This window comes from Arachis hypogaea, chromosome 9 (genome assembly GCF_003086295.3).
Source record: "Arachis hypogaea cultivar Tifrunner chromosome 9, arahy.Tifrunner.gnm2.J5K5, whole genome shotgun sequence".
NCBI lineage: Eukaryota > Viridiplantae > Streptophyta > Magnoliopsida > Fabales > Fabaceae > Arachis > Arachis hypogaea.
This window is the reverse complement of record NC_092044.1, coordinates 72,348,011-72,373,969: the sequence shown is the minus strand read 5'-3', so window position 1 is coordinate 72,373,969 and position 25,959 is coordinate 72,348,011. Positions and strand designations below refer to the sequence as shown.

General features: G+C 37.0%; 1 protein-coding gene across 1 annotated transcript in view; it reads right to left on the bottom strand.

Moving 5' to 3' along the window:
* The window catches only part of LOC140175138 (uncharacterized), a 67,088-nt gene extending 58,694 nt beyond the window's left edge, over positions 1-8,394 (bottom strand). The window contains exon 1 of the mRNA XM_072202065.1: positions 8,246-8,394. Within this exon, the coding sequence (XP_072058166.1) occupies positions 8,246-8,394 (149 nt within the window). The remainder of the gene's footprint in view (positions 1-8,245) is intronic.
* Between the last annotated feature and the right edge of the window lie 17,565 nt (positions 8,395-25,959).

Here is a 25,959-nt window from a genome sequence, read left to right as displayed (position 1 = left end):
TTCAAAATCCGATGCCCAAGGACAATTCCTTCAGTCACCATGAAGTGACAATACTCCCAATTTAAAACTAGGTTTGTCTCTTGGCATCGTTTGAGAACTAGGGCCAGATGGTCAATGCAGGAGTAGAATGAGTCTCCAAAGACGGAGAAGTCATCCATGAATAATTCAAGAAACTTCTCCACAATATCAAAGAATATGGAAAGTATACACCTCTGAAAGGTGGCAGGTGCATTACACAGGACAAATGGCATCCGCCTGTAAGCAAACACGCCATATGGGTATATAAATGCTGTCTTTTCTTGGTCCTGAGGATTTATTACAATTTGGTTATAGCCTGAATAGCCATCCAAAAAGCAGTAGAATGCATGACCTGCTTGTCTCTCCAGCATTTGGTCTATAAATGGTAAAGAAAAATGATCCTTTCTGGTGGCGTTATTGAGCCTCCTATAGTCAATACACATACGTCACCCTGAAACTGTCCTTGTAGGAATCAGTTCATTCTTTTCATTATGAACCGCTGTCATGCCTCCCTTCTTGGGAACAACTTGGACAGGGCTCACCCAAGGGCTGTCAGAGATGGGATAAATAATCCCACCCTCCCATAATTTTGTGACTTCCTTCTACACCACTTCCTTTATTGCTGGATTCAGTCACCTTTGTGGTTGAACCACTGGTTTGGCGTCATCTTCCAATAGGATCTTGTACATGCATCGGGTTGGGCTAATGCCCTTAAGGTCACTTATTGTCCACCCAAGAGCTGTCTTGTATAACTTTAGCACTTGGATCAGTGCTTTTTCTTCCTGTGATTCAAAGGCAGAGCTTATAATCACAAAATAAGTATCCCCATCCCCAAGAAATGCATATTTTAAGGAGGATGGTAATGGCTTGAGCTCAAGTTTAAGAGGCTTGTCCCCCTCCTTAAGAGTTTTCAGATGTTTCTTTATTTTCTCTGGCTCCTCTAAATCAGGCTAAACATCATAAAAGATGTCGTTCAGCTCTTCTTCGAGTCTCTAAGCTATATTCACTTTCACCAGGGAATCAATGATATCAATACTCATGCACTCCTCTGGAATGTCTGGATGCTACATGGCTTTGACAGCATTTAGTACGAACTCATCCTCATTGACTCTCAAGGTTACTTTTCCTTTCTGAATGTCAATGAGGGTCCGTCCTGTAGCTAGCAAGGGTCTTCCTAGAATGAGGGTTGCACTCTTATGCTCGCCCATTTCCAGCACCACAAAGTCTATGGGGAAAGCAAATGGTCCAACCCTAACAATCATGTCCTCAATCACACTTGATGGAAGCTTAACATAGCCATCAGCAAGTTGAAGACATATGCGGGTAGGTTTAACTTTGTGAGTTAAATAGAGTTTCTTTATTAGTGATGCAGGTATTAAGTTAATACTTGCTCCAAGATCACATAGGGCTATCTTTGTGTAGGCATCCCCTAAGATCCAGGGTATCATAAAGCTCCCAAAATCTTTGAGTTTCTCTGGTAGGCTCTTTTGAATTATTGCACTACACTCTTCAGTGAGGAGGACTATTTTTGCCTCTCTCTAATCCTTCTTATGACTCAAGATGTCTTTCATGAACTTGGCATAAGAAGATATCTGCTCAAGAGCCTCTGCAAAACGGATCTTGATCTCAAGTGTCTTGAGATAATCCGCAAAGTGGAAATTTTCATAATCTTATTCCTAATTTCTTCTTTAATTCCCTTATTTACTCTTTTCCATTTGATCATTAAATTCATGTTTGGATCTTCTCACTCTTAAATTTTATTAATGCATTGAATTATTTTTATGTTTATTTTTATTGCTTGTTTGATCCTTGTTAATTATTGTTAGTGCCAATTCTGACTTAATTAAATTTTCATAATTATCATGTCTTTTATTTACTCCTATTATGTGTTTATGAAAATGGCATTCATGTTAATGGAGTAAAGCTCCCAACTTGGTTGGGGGTTAAGTAATTGAAAACTCTTGAGTTGTGATATTCAAGTATTAATCCGTAATTTGGAATTGCTGGATAACTCAATTCTCACTAACTCTAGTCGTTCCCCATGAAGTGATTAGGACTTGTGAGCTAGAGTTAGTAATACCCACTTGACTTTCCTTCAATTGCTAGAGGATAATTAAGTGGAAGCAATGAACCTTTACTATTATACTTGTGAAAGACAAAAAGCATATAAACTCCAATTCTCTCTCCAAACCAAGGCCTTTTATTTTGAATACATATCATCTCTTATTAGTTGTTCATTGGTTTAATTCCTAGCCATTTATTTTTCCGTTCTCAAATTCAAAAAAAAAATATTCAGAAAAATCATAACCAATAATTTGCATCTTGTGTCAACTCTTAGGGAAACGACCCAGGATTCTACTCCCGATAATTTATTATTAATTGTGACACATTTTGAATTGATAGTAGAAATTTCATCGGTTAAGGTTGTACTTGCAACGCCATTTTGGAAAATACTTTTCAGAAATTCTTAACCAGCATTTTTCCTCCCATCAAGCCTCTTCAATTGTCTTCCTCATATGTATAGAGCCACCAACAGAGTGGTCTAGAGACATCCTGGCCATGTCTGTGAGGCCATAATAGAAGATGTCTAATTGCACCCATTCTAAAAATATTTCAGTGGAATATTTCTATAGCATTCTTCTATACCTCCCCCATGCATCATAAAGAGATTCATTATTCTCTTGCTTGAAGCCTTGGATGTCCAGCCTTAACTTGGTTAGCTTCCTTGGGAAAAAGTATTGATTTAGAAACTTGTCTACTAGCTACTTCCATGTTTTCAAACTAGATTTGGGTTGGTTATCTAACCACCTCTTCTCTTGATCTCTTACACCAAAGGGAAAGAGTAGCAGTCTGTAGACATCCTGATCTACTCCCTCAGTGCATACTGTATCAGCAATTTGTAAAAAGTTTGCTAGGAACTCAGTAGGATCTTCTTGTGGGAGTCCAGAGTACTGGCAATTTTGCTACACCAGAATAATGAGTTGAGGATTTAGCTCAAAATTACTTGCTCCAATGGGGGGTATACTGATACTTCTCCCATAGAAGTCAGGAGTGGGGGCCATTTAGGACCCCAAAGTTCTTCTGAACTATTCATTCCCACTTGGGTTCAAGGTAAAAAAAGGTAGGAGAGATTGTATATTAAGAAGTAAAAAGGGAAACTAAAATTAAAATATTTTTGTTTTTATTTTTATTTATTCAAAAATAAAAGCTATTTAACTAAAAAGATTTGAAAATCAAATAGATAATTTTCGAAAAAGAAGAGAGAGAAAGAAGTGAGAAGTTTTCAAAAATAGAAGAGAAGAGTTAGTTAGGAAGTTTTGAAAAAGAAGAAAACAAGTAACTAATTAAGAAAGATTTGAAAATAAGATAAGATAGGAGATTTGAAAAAGTTTTGAATTTTAAAATTTAAAAGAATGATAAGATAAGAAAGAATCAAATTAAAAGAAAATATTTGAAAAGATTTAAAAAGATAAGATTTAAAATTTAAAATTTGACTTTATTAACAAGAAAACACTAAACTTAAAAATTTTTAAATCAAAATAAAAAAGAAAGCAAGATTTTCAAAAAATTGAATAAAGATAGGAAAGATATATTTTTTATTTTATTTTGAATTAATGAAAAAAGAGAAAAACAAGCAAACGACAGCAAACTTAAAATTTTTAGATTGAAAAACATTAATTTTCGAAAATTAAGAAAACAAACACCAAAAGACAACAAACTTAAAAGTTTTTAAGATCAAAACAAGAAAAGAAACAAGAATAACTTGAATACCAAGAAGAACACTAAGAGTAATTTCAAAAATTTTCAAGAAAAGATAAATACACAAGGAACACCAAACTTAAGAATTGACACTAGGCTCAAACAAAAGACACAATTTTTGAAAATTTTAGGAAAAGAAAGCAAGAAAGTTCGAAACTTTAACAAGAACAAGAATAAAAGACTTAGACAAAAGACAAAGATTAACAAAGAACATAAAAGGTTTTGAAAATTTTTTGAAAGAAAACAAAAGACACAAACAAAAATAAAAAGTACCTAAGCTAAGCAACAAGATAATCTGATAGTTTGTCAAATCCGAACAATCTCCGGCAACGGCACCAAAAACATGATGCACAAAACTGGCTCCGCACGTTTCGCATAGATAGACCGGCAAGTATACCAGGTCGTCCAAGTAATACCTCAGGTGAGTGAGGGTCGATCCCACGGAGATTGTTGGTTTGAGCAAGCAATGGTTACCTTGCAGATCTTAGTTAGGCGGATAGAAATTATAGTTTGTCACAAAAAATGCATAAAATAGAATAGATAAAGAAAACATTACCAGATAGATGAGAAATCAATGGCAGCCGTAAGTGATTAACTCATGTCCTCTCATCAAGTTAACCTCCTCCACTACATAATCCACCATGTTGCAAGTGACTCATGTCCTCTCATTAATCCACTGCTAGGTTTCTCACTATAGTAGAAGATGAAGCTCTAATTAATCTACTCCCTTCTACGATCTTACTCAAGGTGCCATAGATAAGGCAGATCTTCCGGATTAGGGAACACTGCTTCTAAGACTCTAGCCTTAGCTCCAAAGAGACCTCACTTACCCACGATCAACTGCATTTCATGACACATATCCAAAGTTGTCCAGGTACTCTATTAGAATCTGCAATGCAATCTCTAGATTTGTTTCAAGACTATCTGAGTCAGGACTGGCATGGAACCCATGTAGAACAAGGGTGATTGTCACGGGTCACCCTCAATTCATGAGATAAAGGACGAGAACGCATAAGAGAATAGAATTAGACATATTGAACTAGAACAGTAATATTATTAATCCATGAAACTCAGCAGAGCTCCTAACTTTCACCTTAGGAGGTTGGTGACTCATACTGTACATAATGATGTTCGAAAATAGAATGGGTGAGGAAGAAGATCAAAATTTGAAAGTCTTTAAACAAGAGTGATCTCCTCCTATATATACTAATCTGCTAACAAAGGATTACAGAAATAAGATAAACTAGTCTTGTAGTGCGAAAATCCACTTTCCGGGCCCACTTGGTGAGTGTTTAGGCTGAGCCAAGGATGTATCCACGTGCTAGGACTCCTTAGGGGCATTGAACGCTGGCTTAGGACTCCCTTTTGGGTGTTGGATGCCAGCTACTCCCCTGTGGGCGTTGGACGCTAGGAATAGGGCAGGTGGCTGGTGTTGAATGCCAGTTTTGGGCCATCATTTCCAAAGCAAAGTATGGACTATTATATATTTCTGGAAAGTCTTGGATGTTAGCATTCCATAGCCATTAAGAGAGAATTATTTGGACTTCTGTAGCTCCAGAAAAGCTCCTTCGAATGCACAGAGATCAGATCCTGACAGCATCTGCAATCCTTTCTCTGTCTCTAAATCAGACTTTTGCTCAAGCTCCTCAATTTCAGCCAGAAAATACCTGAAATCACCATAAAACACACAAACTCAAAGTTGAATATAAAAATGTGAATTTTTCACTAAAACCTATGAAAACATATTAAAACTTAAACAAAACATACTGAAAACTATATGAAAATAATGCCAAAAAGCGTATAAAATATCCTCTTATTAAGGACCACAACAAATTCATCTCTAATTTAAATTAAATTTGATCTTATTGAATTAGATTAGATTTGATTTAAATTTTAAAATCCTAAAGATATGATAACTAATTTAAATCAGATTTGATCTTATTAGATTAGATCATATTTGATTTAAATTTAAAATCCCTAAAAATACTACTAAGCAAATCAAAAGTAAATCAAATCTTCCAACAAACTCTAACTTCAAAACAAACTAAAATAAATACCTAAAAATTTTTAAATTAATAATAAATTATGCCTCTCACTGAATTTGAAAAGCATTATTGGGCTTCTTGCTGTCCTGACTTAGGCTAATGGGCCTTATGAGTTGTCACCATTTTAGCACCACTGTTTTTTAGACGAACTCTTGGTCTTCTCGATATCCAAGACCGGCCTGGTATGATTCTTCTATTATTCAGATTTTTGAATGTGATGAGATTACCATTCTGTCCCTTAGCTCTAAAATGATAAAAATGCCCTCCTGGACACATATCACATGCGCACACACACACTTGTGCGTACACACAAGAGGAGCTTTTGGCTTGTGTGCGCATGCATATACCTGTGTGTACGCATACATCTGATTGTGTGCCTCATTTAAAAAGGCACGTGACTCGCGAATTAAAGGCCTTTTTGGCCTATTTCAGATGTTGGGAAGCCATATTGAATATCATTCTTGGAGGGGGACACACACACTCTCTCATAATCACCATTTTACATAGTTTTTAGTTTTTGTTCGTTGTTTTTAGAGAGAGAAACTTTTACTTGTCTCTAGGTTTTGCTATGTATACTTCAATTTTGCTACTATTTCTAGGTTTTATACGTGTTTAATTGTAATTTTGATACTAGATTTTGTGTTCTTACACCTTAATTCTCTTAGAATTTAGTAATGGTTACCTTGTTCTGCTTTGTTAAGCTTACAAATATATGTATTTTGAATTTAATGATTTCTATTAATGAAATTGATGTTTTTCATGTTATTGACATTCAATTGAATTGTTGATATTAATTTCTTGCATTAGTTAGCTATAGTCTTCATTAACTTTTGTATTTTCTCATGTTTTACCATTTTGCACAGCAAGTGTTTGATGAATTGTTTACTTTGATTGTGGAGTAGATTTTTATCTCTTGGATTGGGGTTGAGGAATTAGATAACCTTGAGTCATTAATGTCCAAGATTGAGTGGTGATTTTAGAGTTGTTAGTTGATTTTTCTTCACTAACGCTAACCTTTTACTAAATTCAATTAGTAAGTTGGCCAACTACTCTAGCAGCCAATTTAGCAACTACGAAGAAGTCACTTGAGTTAATCACCTCCACATTAATCCCTTCTTTCTATGTAAGTACAAGGCCACTAGCTGCCCCTATTAGATTACAAAGGAACCAATTTAGAAAACCACACGCTCTCAACTTTCTTTCTACCTGGCGAGGTTAGTTTTTTGTTCACAGATAAAACAAACCTCAAAGGAGTGGGATCTACATATCCCTTTAAGACTTTAGAAATTCAGGGGTCTCTCCAAACCCCAACAATTCCAAGAGAGTACTTTCATATCACCTAGGGAACCATTTGACAATCAATGCCCTCCACCTCAGCAATAGAATTCTGATCATCACCCAAGCAAATTCTCTTATTCAAAATATCATTTTCCTTACCATTGAAACCTCATTTGATGCCACTGCAAACCACATTTCTCCCATCTTTTTTCCTTGCTAGATTTTTAATTTTAATGCTTCTATTAGTCTTCCTTATATCTCTAACATCTGACTGTGGCTGCTCAACCACCAAAGAGGTGTTAATTTCTAACAAACCACCTTTTATAGCTGAATTTTGAATGGCCTTTTTAGTTCCTCCAGAATCACCCACCACCTCCTTATTCAGAGTCTGATTTGGTACTAGACGACTTTTTCTTGTTCTCCTTCATGGAGAGGCCCGAGAAACTATTAATAAGCCAAGACAGCATGAATTTTTTTCTTTGGTAGATCTTCATATTCTCGCTGTTTGTTCTTCCCACTCTATTTTCCTCCACATTCAGTAACAAATTTCTTCTCTATTTGGTCAGCTTTTAGCCAGTCACCTATTTTATTTTCCTTCGCAGCACCTGCTTCTGCATCATTCATAAGGAGTTGACAATTTCTCAGTTCATGCCCTAATCAAACACAATAAGTGTAATATTTGCCAATTCTCTCATACCTCGGGCCTATATCTATCTCCTTATGGTTTGGGCCTACTAACCGAATACTGTCTTTGATCCTTTGGTTGCTGTCCAATTCCACCTTAGCTTTTATGATCCGAGATTCACCCCCTCGATCTCATAAAATCCAATCTCTAAAATTTTTCCTACCATACTTACCAGTTTTCTACCAACTCTAATAGTGTTGAAATTCTCCAGAAGACCCCAAAGTTGGACCCAAATTGGCATAGATTGGATTAGCACCGCATCTCTCTAATCACTATCTTTCCATCTTCTCACATGAAGGACGTAATCTTTAAATAACAAGGGGATCTTTTTCTATGTACACCAATTCCAATTCCGATTTATAAAAGAACTAAAATTGTTATTCCTCTATTTACCACTCTGAATTCCTCTGATTTTCTCCAAATTGTCTTGAGATTGTTCTCCATGGTGTCTATAGAGAACCTTTTTTCCGCAAAAGTTCTCTCAATCAGACTGTTCTCACACGTCTCCCTTCCTTGCCTTATATCCTCCTCCTCCATAATAACCATCATATCTCGTTCCTCATCACTACCCATAGTCTCATCTCTCGTTACCACACCTCCTGCCTCCATACCAGTGACAGATTATTGCTGACAATAAAGTAAAAGAGAAGAAAAAGAAAAAGATACAATAATTTCAAGGAGCATAAAAATCCTAGTAGAGCACCTAAAACTTGATAGGTCACCTTATCTTTTTAAAAAGTCATGTATTCTATTTGTATATCTCAGCCTAGAATTAGACTTTATTAGTATATTATATTATACATATATATTATGCAAACACTTATGAATATAAGACATTCTAGTTTTAGATCCATTCAAAAACCCTTTAATCTAGTACCTAGGTTAATAGAAAGCAGTAAAATCTTATCCCTCAAGAAAATAATAACAAGTAGAGAAAAAAACTTTGGTCTCCAAAGCTTCACATGGTAATGGGTGCCTTCCAAAATGCTAAACATACTTTATAGTTTAGCTTATATCATTGTTTGCTCCACCTATAGGAACAGTAAAAAGAAGCAGGTGAGAACCTATGATTTCCAACAGAATACTAAAGAAGGGAAAAATTATATATCAGTCCTAGGGCATAGCTCTAGCATTTTAGATTGTTGTGCATTTTATCGTGTTAACCCTAGGTTCAAGTCTTAGTGTTAGTTCATCTATCCTAGTTTCAATCTCTCGTTAACTAACCATAAATCTATCACAATAAACAAGTAGTAGTAATAATAAGCAAGCACAAATTAATTACAAAACCCATAAAATAGAAAATAGGCATAAAACATAATAACAGAGAACATGCACAGGGAACAAATACAGAAAAAAAGCGACAAATAATATGATATATGTCGGTTCAAACTCAAATATGGCTTTTTCAACTGCATACGTGTCTAATGAACAAAGCCATATATATTTTGACAACCGATAATTATCGCAAAATTCGACATCATAATATGCTAATAGTTGGAAAAATAATGTACACTATGTGGATGTCCCTTCCAACAATCTCAATTAAACACTGGCAAGCATAGTTATCAAATTCCGATAGCCAATTCGACCGAAAATCTAGTGAATCGAACTTTGAATGGGTCTAGGTTAAGTTTCTAGCCATTTCTGCAATAAACCCGTAGAAAATTGATCTGACCCACCTTAAATCGATCAACTCGATTTGAACTGAACTCGTTAACCCATTGGGTCAATGTCACTGGTATGCTTTTATAGTACACCAACGTGCACTGGATCACGATAGAAAATAGTTTTTTGGAATAATTTATGAACAAATTTTTGTGTGGTATAGAATTTCACAAATGAAATCTCGTTGCAAGTATAGTTTCTAAACCAACAATAATCCTTTCATAAAAATATTTGGTTGTCACAAGTAACAAATCCCTAAAACTAATAACCGAAGTATTCAAACCTCGGGTTGTTCTCCCTAGGAATTGCAATAAAGTGTTCTTGTTATTGGTTAGAGGTATATTTGAAGTTTTTGAGATAAGAGACAAGAAATGTAAATGGCAAAGGAAATGAACTAACAATTGAGAAAGCTCTTGGGATGGTATAAGAATTAGAAATTCTATCCTAGCTATCCTTATCAATTGTGACAACAATTGTTCCTTGCTTCATTTGGTTAACCTTTAACTATGGAGAAAAGTCAAGTGGATGAATCAATTTGATTCCTCAAGTCCTAGTCAACTCCTAAGGAAAGACTAGCTTTATTGGAATTCAAATTAATTAGCAACTTTTAATTATCGATCAACAAGAGAGTTTGATAATTCAAGTGTCACCAATTACTCGACATAAGCCAAGAGGAGAAAATTCTACTCTAGCATCCTTGGAAGGCATCAAAGGAAAGTAAGATAAAATTGCAAGAAAAGTAAATCTACAATTATTAATAGCAAGAAATTAACAACCAACAACTCAAATCAACAATAAAGGAACATGAATCATAAATTGCATTAAAAGAGAAATAGAAGAAACAAGAGTGCATCAACATAAAAGTAAAGAATTACAAGGAGTAAAGTACAAAACTAGAGAAAGGAGAAGTAGAGAAACAAGAAATTGTAAACAAAAAGTAAATCAAAGCATGAATTAAATCTAGATCTAGAGAAGAATTAAACCTAATCCTAATCCTAATTCTAGAAAGAAGAGAGAGCTTCTCTCTCTAGAAACTAACTAAAGCCTAATAAAACTCAACTAAAACTAACTATCTAACTAATTGCCTCATCCCTCTTCAATCCTTGGGTTAAATAGCATCAGAAATAAGTTGGATTGGGCCCAAAATGCTTTAGAAATTGCTGGCCATGAGTTGCCTTTAATGAGTCACGTGCGTACGCATACATCACGTATACACATCCTTAAACGCCAGGAAACTATAGCAAATCTTATATCATTTTGAAGCTCCGGATGTTAGCTTTCCAACGCAACTAGAACCGCCTCATTTGGACTTCTATGGCTCAAGTTATGATCGATTAAGTGCGAAGAGGTCAGGATTGACAATTTTGCGATTCCTTCATTTCGTCATGAGTTCTCCATTTCTACATGCTTTTTCTTCATTCTCTCAATTCCAATCTTTGCCTCCTAAACCTGAAATCACTTAACAAACATATCAAGGCATCTAATGGAATCAAAGTGAATTAAATTTAGCTATTTTAAGACCCAAAAAGCATGTTTTCACTCTTAAGCACAATTAAAGGAGAATTTACAAAATCATACTATTTTAGTAAATAAATGGGAGACAAATTAACAAAACCCTCTAAATTCAACACAAGATAAATCCTAAAAAAAGGAGTTTATCAATAATCCAACAAAAATGACCCAAGAGAAGCTCGAATCTGAGAGCTTCAGAAAATATTCACTTCAGTTTTTCACTAGGCCAACTTATCATTCAACTTATTAAATGCTAATAATTATATATAATATAAAAAAATTTAAAAAAGTAACTTATATTACCAATGCATTTATTATACGAAAGAGTAAAGAATATATAAATATTAGGAAGATTATCAGGTGTTCCATTGTATTTTGTATTTTGTTGGAACCGCGCTGTTCTTAGCATTACTTGGAGTGTAATTTTTTTTGTTGTTTTCCTTCGATATTAAATGATAATATTATCCCGAAGTATGCGTTGCAAAATTATAATGTTGGTCGACTTGTGCCGTTGTGCCAGCTTTGTCAATAAAGCCAAGATTCAAATCTTCCAAGTACGCACAACGGGACGACTGGTTTCTTACCCATCATGGTCCTCTTTTGATGCATTTTCACGAGACATTCATTCTACCGCATCAATACCATTCACTTTAGTTATATTAAATCTGCACGGATCAACTGATTGGAAGAGAAAAGTTCCAGATCCGTATAGTGGAACAGATGATAATCTTCCTATATATTAAAGTAATTATATTTAAACTAAAGCAATAAAATTTAAATAATATAAATATTATTTTTATTATTCAATAATAATATTGTATTTATTTATTTTTATAATTTAATTTTTATATGCTAATGAAATAAAATATTTTACATAGTTATTCAATCACGTTCGTTCTTTTAAATAATTATTCATGCAATCAAAATAAAAAATAATACCTTTTGCTAACATAGTATTATATAATTGGATATAATATATCAAAATTAAATTCATATTTTTATTATTTTAATTTTAATTTTATTATAATTATATATATTTATTTAATTATTACCGAGTCAAACAATTTGACCAATTATCCACTAGTTGAATCATTAACCTAATGACCCAGTAATTTAGTCAGGTCGATTATCAGTTCGATTCTAATAATTATGCTAGCAAGAGAGATACAACTGCTACCCTTGCGAGGCATACACTATGAAATTTTAAGGATTAATAAGTACTTTTTTCGCCCCTAAGGTCTGAGGTTAAAATCAAAATTATTTCTGACCTTTTTTTCATATTAAAATCATTCTCAACGTTATAAAATTGTTCTTTTCTATCTCAATTTTAATTTTTTGACCAAATTACCCTTAACAACTATTAAAAATAATAAAAATATTCAAAAACAAAAAAAAACCAATCCCACTCCCGGTATCTCTTCACTCTCTTCTCTTCCCTTCCCATTTCCTTTCTCCTACTCTCTTGGAACTCCCCTCCTCTTCCCCACACCCCTCCAAACCCGAATTCTTCTTCTCTTCCTTTTTGCCACCTTACCATCTCCAGCCCCGTCTTTTTGTCCACTTTTTTCTCTCTCTCTATCACCAACCTTAACCCTTCCTCCATTGGCGTCGGCTTCGCTTTCCTCATCTTCTACTATGACCACTCCCTCGACAATCCTGGCCCCTTTTTAGCCTTCAATGACAACCATATCGGCATCGATTTCAACGGCGTTGTTTCAGCTCAAGCCGCTGATTTGGGTCTCCTACTTCAGTGCGGCCGCCGCCATCGCATCGTGACTGAGGTAGGAGTTGCTCTGTCGACGTCAAACTCCATCACTATCGTCAAACTTTTGGTGGTGAAGGGATCTACTCTTCTCCTTCAGCCGCAACGGCAATGGACAACAACAACTCCATCCCTCTTTTGAGTTCCCTGTTTCTTATTTTGTTCTTCCTTTTTTAATTTTTGAAGAACATAAAAATTATTTTTTTATTTGTTTAATTTTTGTTGTTTCTGATTTTGGATGAAGTTGTATTTAATAATTGTTGAATTGTTGTTTAATCTAAAATTTCTGTTGATTTATATTGTGGATGTTGCTATTAAGTTATTTTATGATTGTTGCTGTTGCTGAATTTGCTGTTGTTGAAAGAAAAGGATTGGGGATAGTTTGTGTGTGGGTGATATTGATTTAGGATGATGAACAGGTAATAGAAAGACAGAATGTGTGATGATTATGGTGGCAGTAGTGATGGCGATGAGGAAAGGGAGAGAGATTCATAGCGATGATGATGATGATGCAAAAGTTAGTGGTGAGGGTGATGATGGTTTCTTTTATTTTTGTTTATGGACAAAATTATACAAAAAATATCATTATCCACAAAAAGGCGATTTTATAATATTTTGTAATATTGACGATGATTTTAATACGAAAAAAGGTCGGGGACGATTTTGATTTTGACCTCTAACCTTAGGGACGAAAAAAGTACTTAACCCAAATTTTAATGTTTCTAGCCCTTTTTTGTAAAATCTGCAAAATTAGTAAATAATTAGCCAATAAATTAATTATTAATCTAAGAAATTAGAAAATATAATTTTATAGTTTAATGAGGTAGAATTAATTAAAACATAAATTTTGACACTAATTTTAAAGAATTTGGCCCAAAATTAGCCCGAACGAGTCGAACCGGACAAACCAAACCCGTATTGGACCCAAGGGCCCAAGTATAAAAGTTAAAAAACTCAACTCTTCCCCCATTAAAAACATAAAACACACGTTGGTAGGGAAGGGGAGCTCATCAAACCCTTTTTCCAATTTGATCAAAGTTTCATTTGATCATAACCTCCAATTTGGAGCTCCGACCGCCGCACTGTTTGCAGCCATGCAACCAGCGCGACGATTAGGTATTGTCGGGTTAACTTTTGAAATTCAATGTGTGATTATGTTGAATTTTGTATAATTTCGGTGTTTAGATTCGAGTTAACTTGTGAGTATTGTCGGGTTTAGCTCGCTTGAGTTGTGGTTAGGTCAGCACCCTCAAACCCGTAGTATATATGTTGAATTAGTGAACTCTATTTTGATTATAATGGTAATTATGATAATAGATTGAAATTGATTAATGGATGGAGTCAATTTGAGAATTTGGAAGCTTGTGATTAAGATTTGGAGGCTGGGTTTTGTTTGGAGAGGAGTTGGAATTTCGAAGCTTGGGGTGTGGTATATACATAAGGTGTTCCAGGATTAACGGAGAATTGGCCAAGGTATGGTTTCGGTTTCTCGTAACTAAAATATAATTTGTTGTGAAAACTTAGGCTAGTTAACCGTAAGATAGGATTGACTATTGATGTTAATGATTGAGATTGGCTAGTTTTATGAGGCTTGGCGATTTGAGGTTGATGGTGAAATAATGTAAATTTTGTGAAACTTGATAATGTGTATATGCATGAGTTGATGATTTTGTATACTGTTTCCTTGGATATGAATTATTGTATTAAAATATATTAAAATTGTGAATTGGTGTTTTATGACGTAAATAAGGGGTGTTAAGGAAGGATTGAACTTGGTTTGAGGCAATTTTGGTAAGTTTTGAAAGGATTAGGATGAGTATGTTTTGAAAGTTGAGGTTTGTAAATTTAATGAAAATTTGATTTTTGACCAACTTTGACAAATTATAACTTAGCCTCTGGACCTCCAATTTTTACCAAACTTATTTAGAATGAAAATTTGGTCCGAGAGGTTTACACCGTTTGAAGAATGGATGAAAAATGTTTTAAAACAAAAAAGTTATGCGCGTCGGAAGTTTGGTGTATAAAACTAAAATTCTACAGTACTTACAATTTTGGCCACCATGCATAACTCGCGTACACGAGCCTCACACGTGGCGGGCATTCTGTTTGGGTTGGATGTCCTGCATGCGCGAGAGGATGTGTGCGTACATGAGAAATGCGAAAACGCACCTCCGCGTACGCCGGCATGAAAACGTGGTGCGCGAAATTGTGATCAATACTTTTCACAATTCAAATAATCCCCGGTAATGAATCCAAAAACTTGGTGTTCAATACCATGGCATAAACACAACTTCGCACAACTAACCAGCAAGTGTACTGGGTCGTCCAAGTAATAAACCTTACGCGAGTAAGGGTCGATCCCACAGAGATTGTTGGTATGAAGCAAGCTATGGTCACCTTGTAAATCTTAGTCAGGCAAACTCAAATGGATATGGGTGATATACGAATAAAACATAAAGATAAAGATAGAGATACTTATGCAATTCATTGGTTGGAATTTCAGATAAGCGTATGAAGATGCTTGTCCCTTCCGTCTCTCTGCTTTCCTACTGTCTTCATCCAATCCTTCTTACTCCTTTCCATGGCAAGCTTAAGCAAGGGTTTCACCGTTGTCAGTGGCTACCTCCCATCCTCTCAGTGGAAATGTTCAACGCACCCTGTCACGGCACGGCTATCCATCTGTCGGTTCTCGATCAGGCCGGAATAGAATCCAGTGATTCTTTTGCGTCTGTCACTAACGCCCCGCCCTCAGGAGTTTGAAGCACGTCACAGTCATTCAATCATTGAGTCTTACTCAGAATACCACAGACAAGGTTAGACCTTCCGGATTCTCTTGAATGCCGCCATCAGTTCTAGCCTATACCACGAAGACTCTGATCTCACGGAATGGCTGGCTCGGTTGTCAGGCGAGCACTCGGTTGTCAGGCGATCAACCATGCATCGTGTATCAGGAATCCAAGAGATATTCACCCAATCTAAGGTAGAACGGAGGTGGTTGTCAGTCACACGTTCATATGTGAGAATGATGATGAGTGTCACGGATCATCACATTCATCAAGTTGAAGAACAAGTGGTATCTTAGAACAAGAACAAGTGGAATTGAATAGAAGAACAATAGTAATTGCATTAATACTTGAGGTACAGCAGAGCTCCACACCTTAATCTATGGTGTGTAGAAACTCCACCGTTGAAAATACATAAGAACAAGGTCTAGGCATGGCTGTGAGGCCAGCCTCCCAATGTGATCAAACGATCTAAAAATGATCCAAAGATGAAAATACAATAGTAAAAGGTCCTACTTATAGAGAACTAGTAGCCTAGGGTGTACAGAGATGAGTAAATGACATAAAAATCCACTTCCGGGCCCACTTGGTGTGTGCTTGGGCTGAGCATTGAAGCATTTTCGTGTAGAGACTCTTCTTGGAGTTAAACGCCAGCTTTTATGCCAGTTTGGGCCATCAAATCTTGGGCAAAGTATAGACTATCATATATTGCTGGAAAGCCCAGGATGTCTACTTTCCAACGCCGTTGAGAGCGCGCCAATTGGGCTTTTGTAGCTCCAGAAAATCCACTTCGAGTGCAGGGAGGTCAGAATCCAACAACATCTGCAGTCCTTTTTAGTCTCTGAATCAGATTTTTGCTCAGGTCCCTCAATTTCAGCCAGAAAATACCTGAAATCACAGAAAAACACACAAACTCATAGTAAAGTCCAGAAAAGTGAATTTTAACTAAAAACTAATAAAAATATACTAAAAACTAACTAGATCATACTAAAAACATACTAAAAACAATGCCAAAAAGCGTACAAATTATCCGCTCATCAGAACGCGTCCGCGGACTGGTGCACGAAAATTACAATCACAATTTTGAAATTCCACACAACTAACCAGCAAGTGCACTACGTCGTCCAAGTAATACCTTACGTGAGTAAGGGTCGATCCCACGGAGATTGCCGGCTTGAAACAAGCTATGGTTATCTTATTATTCTTAGTCAGGATATCAATAATGGTTCTTAGTTTTAATCTTGAAAAGTAAAAGAGCATGAAATAAATACTTATTGTGCAGTAATGGAGAATAGGTTGGAGTTTTGGAGATGCTCTGTCTTCTGAGATTCTGCTTTTCTACTGTCTTTTTCTTCACACACGCAAGACTCCTTCCATGGCAAGCTGTATATTGGTGGATCACCGTTGTCAAAGGCTACCATCCGTCCTCTCAGTGAAAAAGGTCCATGTACATGGATAATCATCTGTCGGTTCCCACTTATGTTGGAATAAGATCCATTGATCTTTTTGCACGCTGTCACTGCGCCCAACAATTGTGAGTTTGAAACTCGTCACAGTCATCCCTTCCCAGATCCTACTCAGAATACCATAGATAAGGTTTATACTTTCCAGATCTCAAGAATGCTACAAATTAATTCTAGCTTATACCACAAAGATTCTGGCCTCACGAATTTGAACGTTCTGTTGTCAGGAGAGCCAATCAAACTCGTAAACCAGAAACCTAAGAGATACACACTCAAGCTATTACAGATAGAACGGAAGTGGTTGTCAAGCACGTGTTCATAACTTGAGAATGATGATGAGTGTCACAGATCATCACATTTATCACGGTTAAGTGCGAGTGAGTATTTTAGAACGAAAACAAGCGTGATTGAATAGAAAACAGAAGTAATTGCATTAATTCATCGAGACACAGCAGAGCTCCTCACCCCCAACCATGGGGTTTAGAGACTCATGCCATGGAAGATACAAAATTTAGATGTAAAAATGTCATGAGGTGCTGAATGAATCATTAAAAGTAGTTTTTATACTCAACTAGTAACCTAGGTTTACAGAAAATGAGTAAGCTAAGATAGATAGTGCAGAAATCCACTTCTGGGGCCCACTTAGTGTGTGTTTGGGCTGAGCAATGAAGCTTTCACGTGCATAGGCTATTCCTGGCGTTTAACTCCAGCTTTTGTGCCAGTTTGGGCATTTAACTCCAGCTTTTAGCCCAACTCTGGCGTTTAACGCCAGAATAGGGTAGAAAGTTGGCGTTAAACACCAGTTTGCATCATCAAAACTCGGGAAAAATATGAACTATTATATATTTCTGGAAAGCCCAGAATGTCTAATTTCCAACGCAATTGAGAGCGTGTCAATTGGAATTCTGTAGCTCCAGAAAATTCATTTTGAGTGAAGGGAGGTCAGAATCCAATAGCATTTGCAGTCCTTTTTCAGCCTCTGAATCAGATTTTTGCTCAGGTCCCTCAATTTCAGCCAAAAAATACCTGAAATCACAAAAAAACACACAAACTCATAGTAAAGTCCAAAAATGTGATTTTTGCATAAAAACTAATAAAAATATACTAAAAAGTAGCTAGATCCTACTAAAAACTATATGAAAATACCCCCAAAAAGCGTATAAAATATCCGCTTATCATAACACCAAACTTAAACTGTTGCTTGTCCTCAAGCAACTAGATAAATAAAATAGGATAGAAGGAAAATCAAGAGGCAATAACATCTCAGAGTTTTGTATGAGGCTCAAATTCTCATTAGATGAGCGGGACTAGTAGCTTTTTGGTTTTTGAACAGTTTTGGCATCTCAATTTATCCTTTGAAGTTCAGAACGATTGGCATCTATAGGAACTCAGAATTCAGATAGTGTTATTGATTCTCCTAGTTTAGTATGTTGATTCTTGAACACAGCTACTTTATGAGTCTTGGCCGTAGCCCTAAGCACTTTGTTTTCCAGTATTACCACCGGATACATAAATGCCACAAACACATAACTGGGTGAACCTTTTCAGATTGTGACTCAGCTTTGCTAAAGTCCCCAACTAGAGGTATCTAGAGTTCTTAAGCACACTCTTTTTTTTTTGCCTTGGATCACAACTTTAACCACTCAGTCTCAAGTTTCTCACTTGGACCTGCATGCCACAAGCACATGGTTAGGGACAGCTTGATTCAGCCGCTTAGGCCGGGATTTTATTCCTTTGGACCCTCCTATCCATTAATGCTCAAAGCCTTGGATCCTTTTTATCCTTGTCTTTTGGTTTAAAGGGCTATTGGCTTTTTCTGCTTGCTTTTTCCTTTTTATTTTATTTTATTTTATTTTATTTTATTTTTTTCGCAAGCTTTTGTTCTTCACTGCTTTTTCTTGCTTCAAGAATCAATTTTATGATTTTTCAAATTATCAATAACATTTCTCCTTCTTCATCATTCCTTCAAGAGCCAATAATTTTAACATTCATAAACTTCACTATAAAAAAAATGCATTGTCCAAGCATTCATTCAGAAAACAAAAGGTATTGTCACCACATATAAATAATTTGAATTTTTCTTATTAAGAACTCGAAAATAATTGCCTCCTTATTCTAAAAAATTTGCTATTTTATTCATGTTTAATGATGATGAGAAAAATAAATTATAGCTTACTTGGAGATGATAAAAATAAAAATAAAAATACTAATTACTACTATTCATGTGACTCCTAAGGTAGATCTCTAATAGCAGAAGTTATCACAGAGTTAAGATTAGGACTTAACAACCTTTATTTTGGGAGATGGATGCTCCTTCAATCTGTGGTGTGTCTGGTCCTTCAAGGGACAGCTTCTGGCGCTTCAGCTCCTGTAGTTCACACCCTTGCTTCTCTTGTTCCTTAAGCAGTTTGTAGAGTATGCTATTTTGATTTTGCTGTGCTTCTTTCATTTGATCCATGACTTCTTGCAGCTTGGTGATAGATGCTTCTAGGTGGGTCCAGTAGTCAATTTAAGAGATTTCAGGGAGGAACTCCTGCACCCTTCTTTTGATGGAGTTATCTGGCACTTGTTGTCCATTCATTGACTTCTTGGTGATTGGGTGGTCGACTGGGATATATTCATCCACTTCCATCTTTACTCCATCATCTTTACATAGCAGAGAGATTAAGCTTGGGTAAGCCAATTTGGCATCAATGGAGTTTTTGTTTTCAATTGTGTAAAGCTCACAAGAAATCAGATGATGAATCTCCACTTTGTTTCCCAGCATAATGCAATGGATCATCACTGCTCTTTTGACAGTGACTTTCACAACGGTTGCTGGTAGGCAGTATAGAATGCCCAATGAAGTCTAGCCAGCCCCTAGCGACTAGTTTGAGATCTCCTCTCTTGAGTTGATTTGGGACACCCTTTGTGTTGGTTATCCACTTGGTTCCAGGGATACATATGTCCTCTAGAACTTGGTCCAAGCGCTTATCTAATCTCACCATTCTCCTATTAAAGGATTCTGGATCATCTAGTAGTTGAGGCAGCTTGAAGACCTCTCTTATTTTGTCTAGGTAGAAGTAAATAATCTTCCCTCTAACCATAGTTTGAAAGGTATAGAAGGCGGTTCCAGTCATTCTCTGCTTATCTGTTTGCCACAGATTTCAGTAGAATTCCTGAACCATGTTTCTACCCACCTTTGTCTCAGGATTAGCTAGAATTTCCCAGTCCCTGTTTCGAATCTGCTCTTGGATCTCCATATATTCGTCTTCTTTCAGATTAAATTTAACTTCTGGGATCACTGACCTTAGACCTATTATTTTGTGGTAATGGTCTGCATGTTCTTTGGTTAAAAACCTCTCTTGATTCCAAAGTGGTTTTGGAGTGTTCTGTTTTTTGCCTCTTGAAGTGGTTTGTTTTCCCTTAGGAGCCATGATCTTAGTGAATCTTTGCTCAATAATCACGAAAAACACACCAAACTTAGATGTTTACTTGTCCTCAAGCAAAAGAAAGGAAAGAAGAGGAATAGAAGGAGAGTTAAATTCGGGTTGTGGAGGAGAGGGGGAGGCCAACTGTGAATTTAAAAGGGAGGGGGTGTGTTCGAAAATTTTGAAAAAGATATGATTTGTAAAAGATAAATATGATATGAAAGATGCAATTTTAAAATTGAAGAGATATGAGAGGGATTTGAAAAAGATAAATCTGAATTTGAAAAGATAGTATGATGAGTTGAAAAAGATTTGAGAAGAAATTAAAAAGATAGATGAGTTTTGAAAAATATTTGAAAAGAAGTTGAAGAAGATTTGAGAAAGATTTTTAGGATTAAAAATTTATTTTTAATTTTTTTTTTTGAAATTGAAACTGAAAGATGATCATTTGAAACATGTTTATGCAAGAAATTTTGGATGGAAACATGAAAATTTGAAAAAAAATTGAGTTGGAAACAAAACTTCCTCCCCTCCACATTCCTGGCGTTAAACGCCCAGAATGGCATCCATTCTAGCGTTTAACGCCCATTTGCTGCTTCTTTTGGGCGTTTAACGCCCAGCCAGGTACCATGGCTGGTGTTAAATGCCAGAAAGCCTTTATCACTGGGCGTTTTTCTAAACACCCAGGATGCTGCAATTCTGGCATTAAACGCTCAGAATGGTACCCATTCTGGCATTTAACGCCCAGAAAGGTGTCTTTACTGGCATTAAACGCACAGAATGGTGCCCATTTTGGCATCTAACACCCAAAATACCCCTTACTGGCGTTTTCGTGCCAATGAGCTCTTTTTTCTGTTTTATGCTCTGAATCCTTCTGTAACTCTGTGAACTTCTGTAATTGAGAATCAATATTGAAGATAATTTATATCAAACTCCTATAATTATTATTTAAGTAACAAATAAACTTTACCAATGCCTGGGTTGCCTCCCAGCAAGCGCTTCTTTATGTCTTTAGCTGGACCTTACTGAGCTTTAATCTAGTCTCAGTTTTGAGTATTCTTGCTTAACATTGCTTTCAAGATAATGATTGACTTTCTGTCCATTAACAATGAACTTTTTGTCAGAGTCAATATCCTGAAGCTCTACATATTCATATGGTGACACTCTTGTAATCACATATGGTCCCCTCCACGGGATCTTAATTTCCCAGGGAATAATCTGAGCCTAGAATTAAATAGCAGAACCTTCTGTTCTGGCTCAAAGACTCTGGATGACAATTTCTTGTTATGCAACCTTTTTGCTTTCTCTTTGTAAATTTTTGCATTTTCGAAAGCATTGAGTCTGAATTCCTCTAGCTCATTCAGCTGGAGCAATCTTTTCTCTCTAGCTAATTTGGCATCAAGGTTTAGGAATCTGGTTACCCAGTAGGCCTTATGCTCCAGTTCCACGGGCAGATGACAGGCCTTGCCATACACAAAGTGGTATGGAGAAGTTCCTATAGGAGTCTTGAATGCTGTTCTGTATGCCCACAGAGCATCATCCAAGCTCTTTGCCCAATCCTTTCTACGGGCATTTACAGTCCATTCCAGGATTCTTTTTAGTTCTCTATTAGAGACTTCAGCCTGCCCATTTGTCTGTGGATGATATGGAGTTGCTACCTTGTGGCTAATTCCATATCGGACCATAGCAGAGTAAAGCTGTTTATTGTAGAAATGAGTGCCCCCATCACTGATTAGTACTCTAGCGACACCAAACCTGCTGAAGATATATTTCTGGAGGAATTTTAGCACTGTCTTAGTATCATTGGTGGGTGTTGCAATTGCCTCAACCCATTTAGATACATAGTCCACTGCCACCAGAATATAAGTGTTTGAGTATGATGGTGGGAAAGGCCCTATAAAGTCAATACCCCATATGTCAAACAACTCGATCTCTAGGATCCCTTGTTGAGGCATGGCGTAACCATAAGGCAGATTACCAGCTCTCTGGCAACTGTCACAGTTACGTACAAACTCTCAGGAGTCTCTATAGAGGGTAGGCCAGTAGAAGCCACATTGGAGGACTTTTGTGGCTGTTCACTCACTTTTGAAATGTCCTCCATATTATGATCCATGACAATGCCATAGGATCTTCTGTGCTTCTTCTCTAGGCACGCATCTATGGATTATTCTGTCTGCATATCTCTTAAAGAGATATGGCTCATCCCACAAGTAGTACTTTGCATCAGAGATCAATTTTTTCGTTTGCTACCTACTGTACTCCTTGGGTATGAATCTCACAACTTTATAGTTTGTAATGTCTGTAAACCATGACACTTCCTGAATGGCAAAGAGTTGCTCATCGGGGAAGGTTTCAGAGATCTCAGTGGAAGGGAGGAACGCTCCTGCCACTTGTTCTATCTGGGACAAGTGATCAGCCACTTGGTTCTTTGTCCCTTTTTTGTCTCTTATTTCTATATCAAACTCTTGCAGAAGCAACACCCTTCTTATGAGCCTGGGTTTTGAATCCTGCTTTGTGAGTAGATATTTGAGAGCAGCATGGTCAGTGTACACAATCACTTTTGATCCTACTAAATAGGATCTAAACTTGTCAATGGCATAAACCACTGCAAGCAGTTCCTTTTCTGTGGTTGTGTAGTTCTTCTGTACGTCATTTAGAACACGGCTGGCATAGTAAATGACATGCAGAAGCTTGTTATGCCTCTGTCCCAACATTGCACCAATAGCATGATCACTGGCATCACACATTAGTTCAAATGGTAATGTCCAGTCTGGTGCAGAAATGACAGGCGCTGTGACCAACTTAGCCTTCAGAGTCTCAAAGGCCTGCAAACACTCTGTGTCAAAGACAAATGGTGTATCAGCAGCTAGTAGGTTACTCAGAGGTTTTGTGATTTTTGAAAAATCCTTTATAAACCTCCTATAGAATCCTACATGTCCCAGAAAACTTCTGATTGCCTTAACATTGGTGGGTGGTGGTAATTTTTCAATTACCTCTACCTTAGCTTGATCCACCTCTATTCCTTTGTTCGAAATTTTATGCCCAAGGACAATTCCTTCAGTCACCATAAAGTGACATTTTTCCCAGTTTAAAACCAGGTTAGTCTCTTGGCACCTTTTCAGAACAAGTGCTAGATGATCAAGACAGGAGCTGAATGAGTCTCCAAATACTGAAAAGTCATCCGTGAAGACTTCTAGAAATTTTTCCACCATATCAGAGAAGATAGAGAGCATGCATCTCTGAAAGGTTGCTGGCGCATTGAACAGACCAAAAGGCATTCTTCTGTAGGCAAATACTCCAGATGGACATGTGAATGCTGTTTTCTCTTGATCCCGAGGATCTACTACAATTTGGTTATAACCTGAATAGCCGTCTCTAGCATCTGGTCTATGAATGGTAAAAGAAAATGATCCTTTCTGGTGGCTGTATTGAGCCTTCTATAGTCAATACACATATGCCACCCTGTAACTGTTCTTGTAGGAACCAGTTCATTCTTTTCATTGTGTATTACTGTCATGCCTCCCTTTTTGGGTATAACTTGGACAGGGCTCACCCAGGGGCTATCAGAAATAGGATAAATAATTCCAGCCTCCAGTAATGTAGTGACCTCTTTCTGCACCACCTCCTTCATGGCTAGATTCAGCCGCCTCTGTGGTTGAAACACTGGCTTAGCATTATCCTCCAATAGGATCTTGTGCATGCATCTGGCTGGGCTAATACCCTTAAGATCACTTATGAACCACCCAAGAGCTGTCTTGTGTGTCCTTAGCACCTAAATTAGTGCTTTCTCTTCCTGTGGCTCTAAAGCAGATCTTATGATTATAAGAAAAGTGTCACTTTCTCCCATAAATGTATATTTCAGGGATGGTGGTAGTGGTTTGAGCTCGGATTAAGAGGTTTTTCCTCTTCCTGAGGAGTTTTCAGAGGTTCTTTTATTTCCTCTGGTTCCTTCATATCAGGCTGAATATCTTTAAAGATGTCCTCTAGCTCTGATTCGAGACTCTCAGCCATATTGATCTCCTCTACCAGGGAGTCAATAATATCAACACTCATGCAGTCTTTTGATGTGTCTGCATGCTTCATTGCTTCAACAACATTTAGGCTAAACTCATCCTCATTGACTCTCAAGGTCACTTCCCCTTTTTGGACGTCAATGAGGGTTCGTCCAGTTGCTAGGAAAGGTCTTCCTAGAATGAGAGTTGCACTCTTGTGCTCTTCCATCTCCAGCACTACAAAGTCAGTGGAAAAGGCAAATGGCCCAATTGTGGCAATCATGTCCTCAATTACGCCTGATGGATATTTAATGGAGCCATCAGCAAGTTGAAGACAGGTCCGGGTTAGTTTGACCTCTTCAGTCAAGCCAAGCTTTCTGATAGTGGATGCAGGGATTAGGTTGATACTTGTCCCAAGATCACATAGAGCTGTCTTGGTACAAGTACCCTCCAATGTGCATGGTATCATAAAGCTCCCGAGATCCTTAAGCTTCTCTGGTAAGCTCTTTAAAATGACTGCACTGCACTCTTCAGTGAGGAAGACTTTTTCAGTTTCCCTCTAATTCTTCTTATGACTTAAGATCTCTTTCATGAACTTAGCATAAGAGGGTATTCGCTCAAGTGCCTCTGCAAAGGAAATCTTTATTTTAAGAGTCCTGAGATAGTCTGCAAAGCGGGTAAATTGTTTATCCTGTTTCGCTTGTCAGAATTTCTGAGGATAAGGCATCTTGGCTTTGTATTCTTCAACTTTAGTTGCTGCAGGTTTATTTCCTAGAGAGGTGGTTGGAGATGCCTTCTTAGAGGGGTTACTATCAGCACTTGCAGGTGTCTGATCCCTCATTGGCGTTTGAACGCCAGGATTGGGGGATGGATGGCCGTTTAACGCCAGATTCCCACCCTTTTCTGGCGTTTGAACACCAGAATTGGACATGGATTTGGTGTTTAATGCCAATTTTTCATCCTTTTTTGGCATTTGAACGCCAGAATGGGCATCCATTGGGCGTTCAACGCCAGTTTTTCACCCTTTTCTGGCGTTTGAACGCCAAAATTATTCTTCTCTGGGCTCTTACTGTCCTCAGAGGGATTTTGGGTGGCAGTTTGCTTATTCTCTGTCAGTTGTTATCTTCTTGGCTTTCTACTGCTTTGAGTTGAGGTATTTAATATTTTTCCACTTCTTAATTGAACTGCTTGGCACTCTTCTATTATCTGTTTTGATAACTGCTATTTTGTCTGATTCAATTGTGTTTCCATATCCTTATTGGCATTTGTGGTTTCTTGTAGCATCTCCTTAAATTCTGCTAACTGTTTTGTTATAGAAGATAGTTGCTGATTGAATTCAGCAACTTGTTCCTGAGGACTAAAGTCAGTGGATACTGCCTTAGCTTCTTCTTTCATGGAGGACTCACTATTTAAATATATATGCTGATTTCTAGCAACCATATCTATGAGCTCTTGAGCCTCTTCAATTGTTTTTCTCATGTGTATAGATCCACCAGCTGAGTGGTCTAGAGATATTTGAGCTTTTTCTGTAAGCCCGTAGTAGAAGATGTCTAACTGCACCCATTTTGAAAATATTTCAGAGGGGCA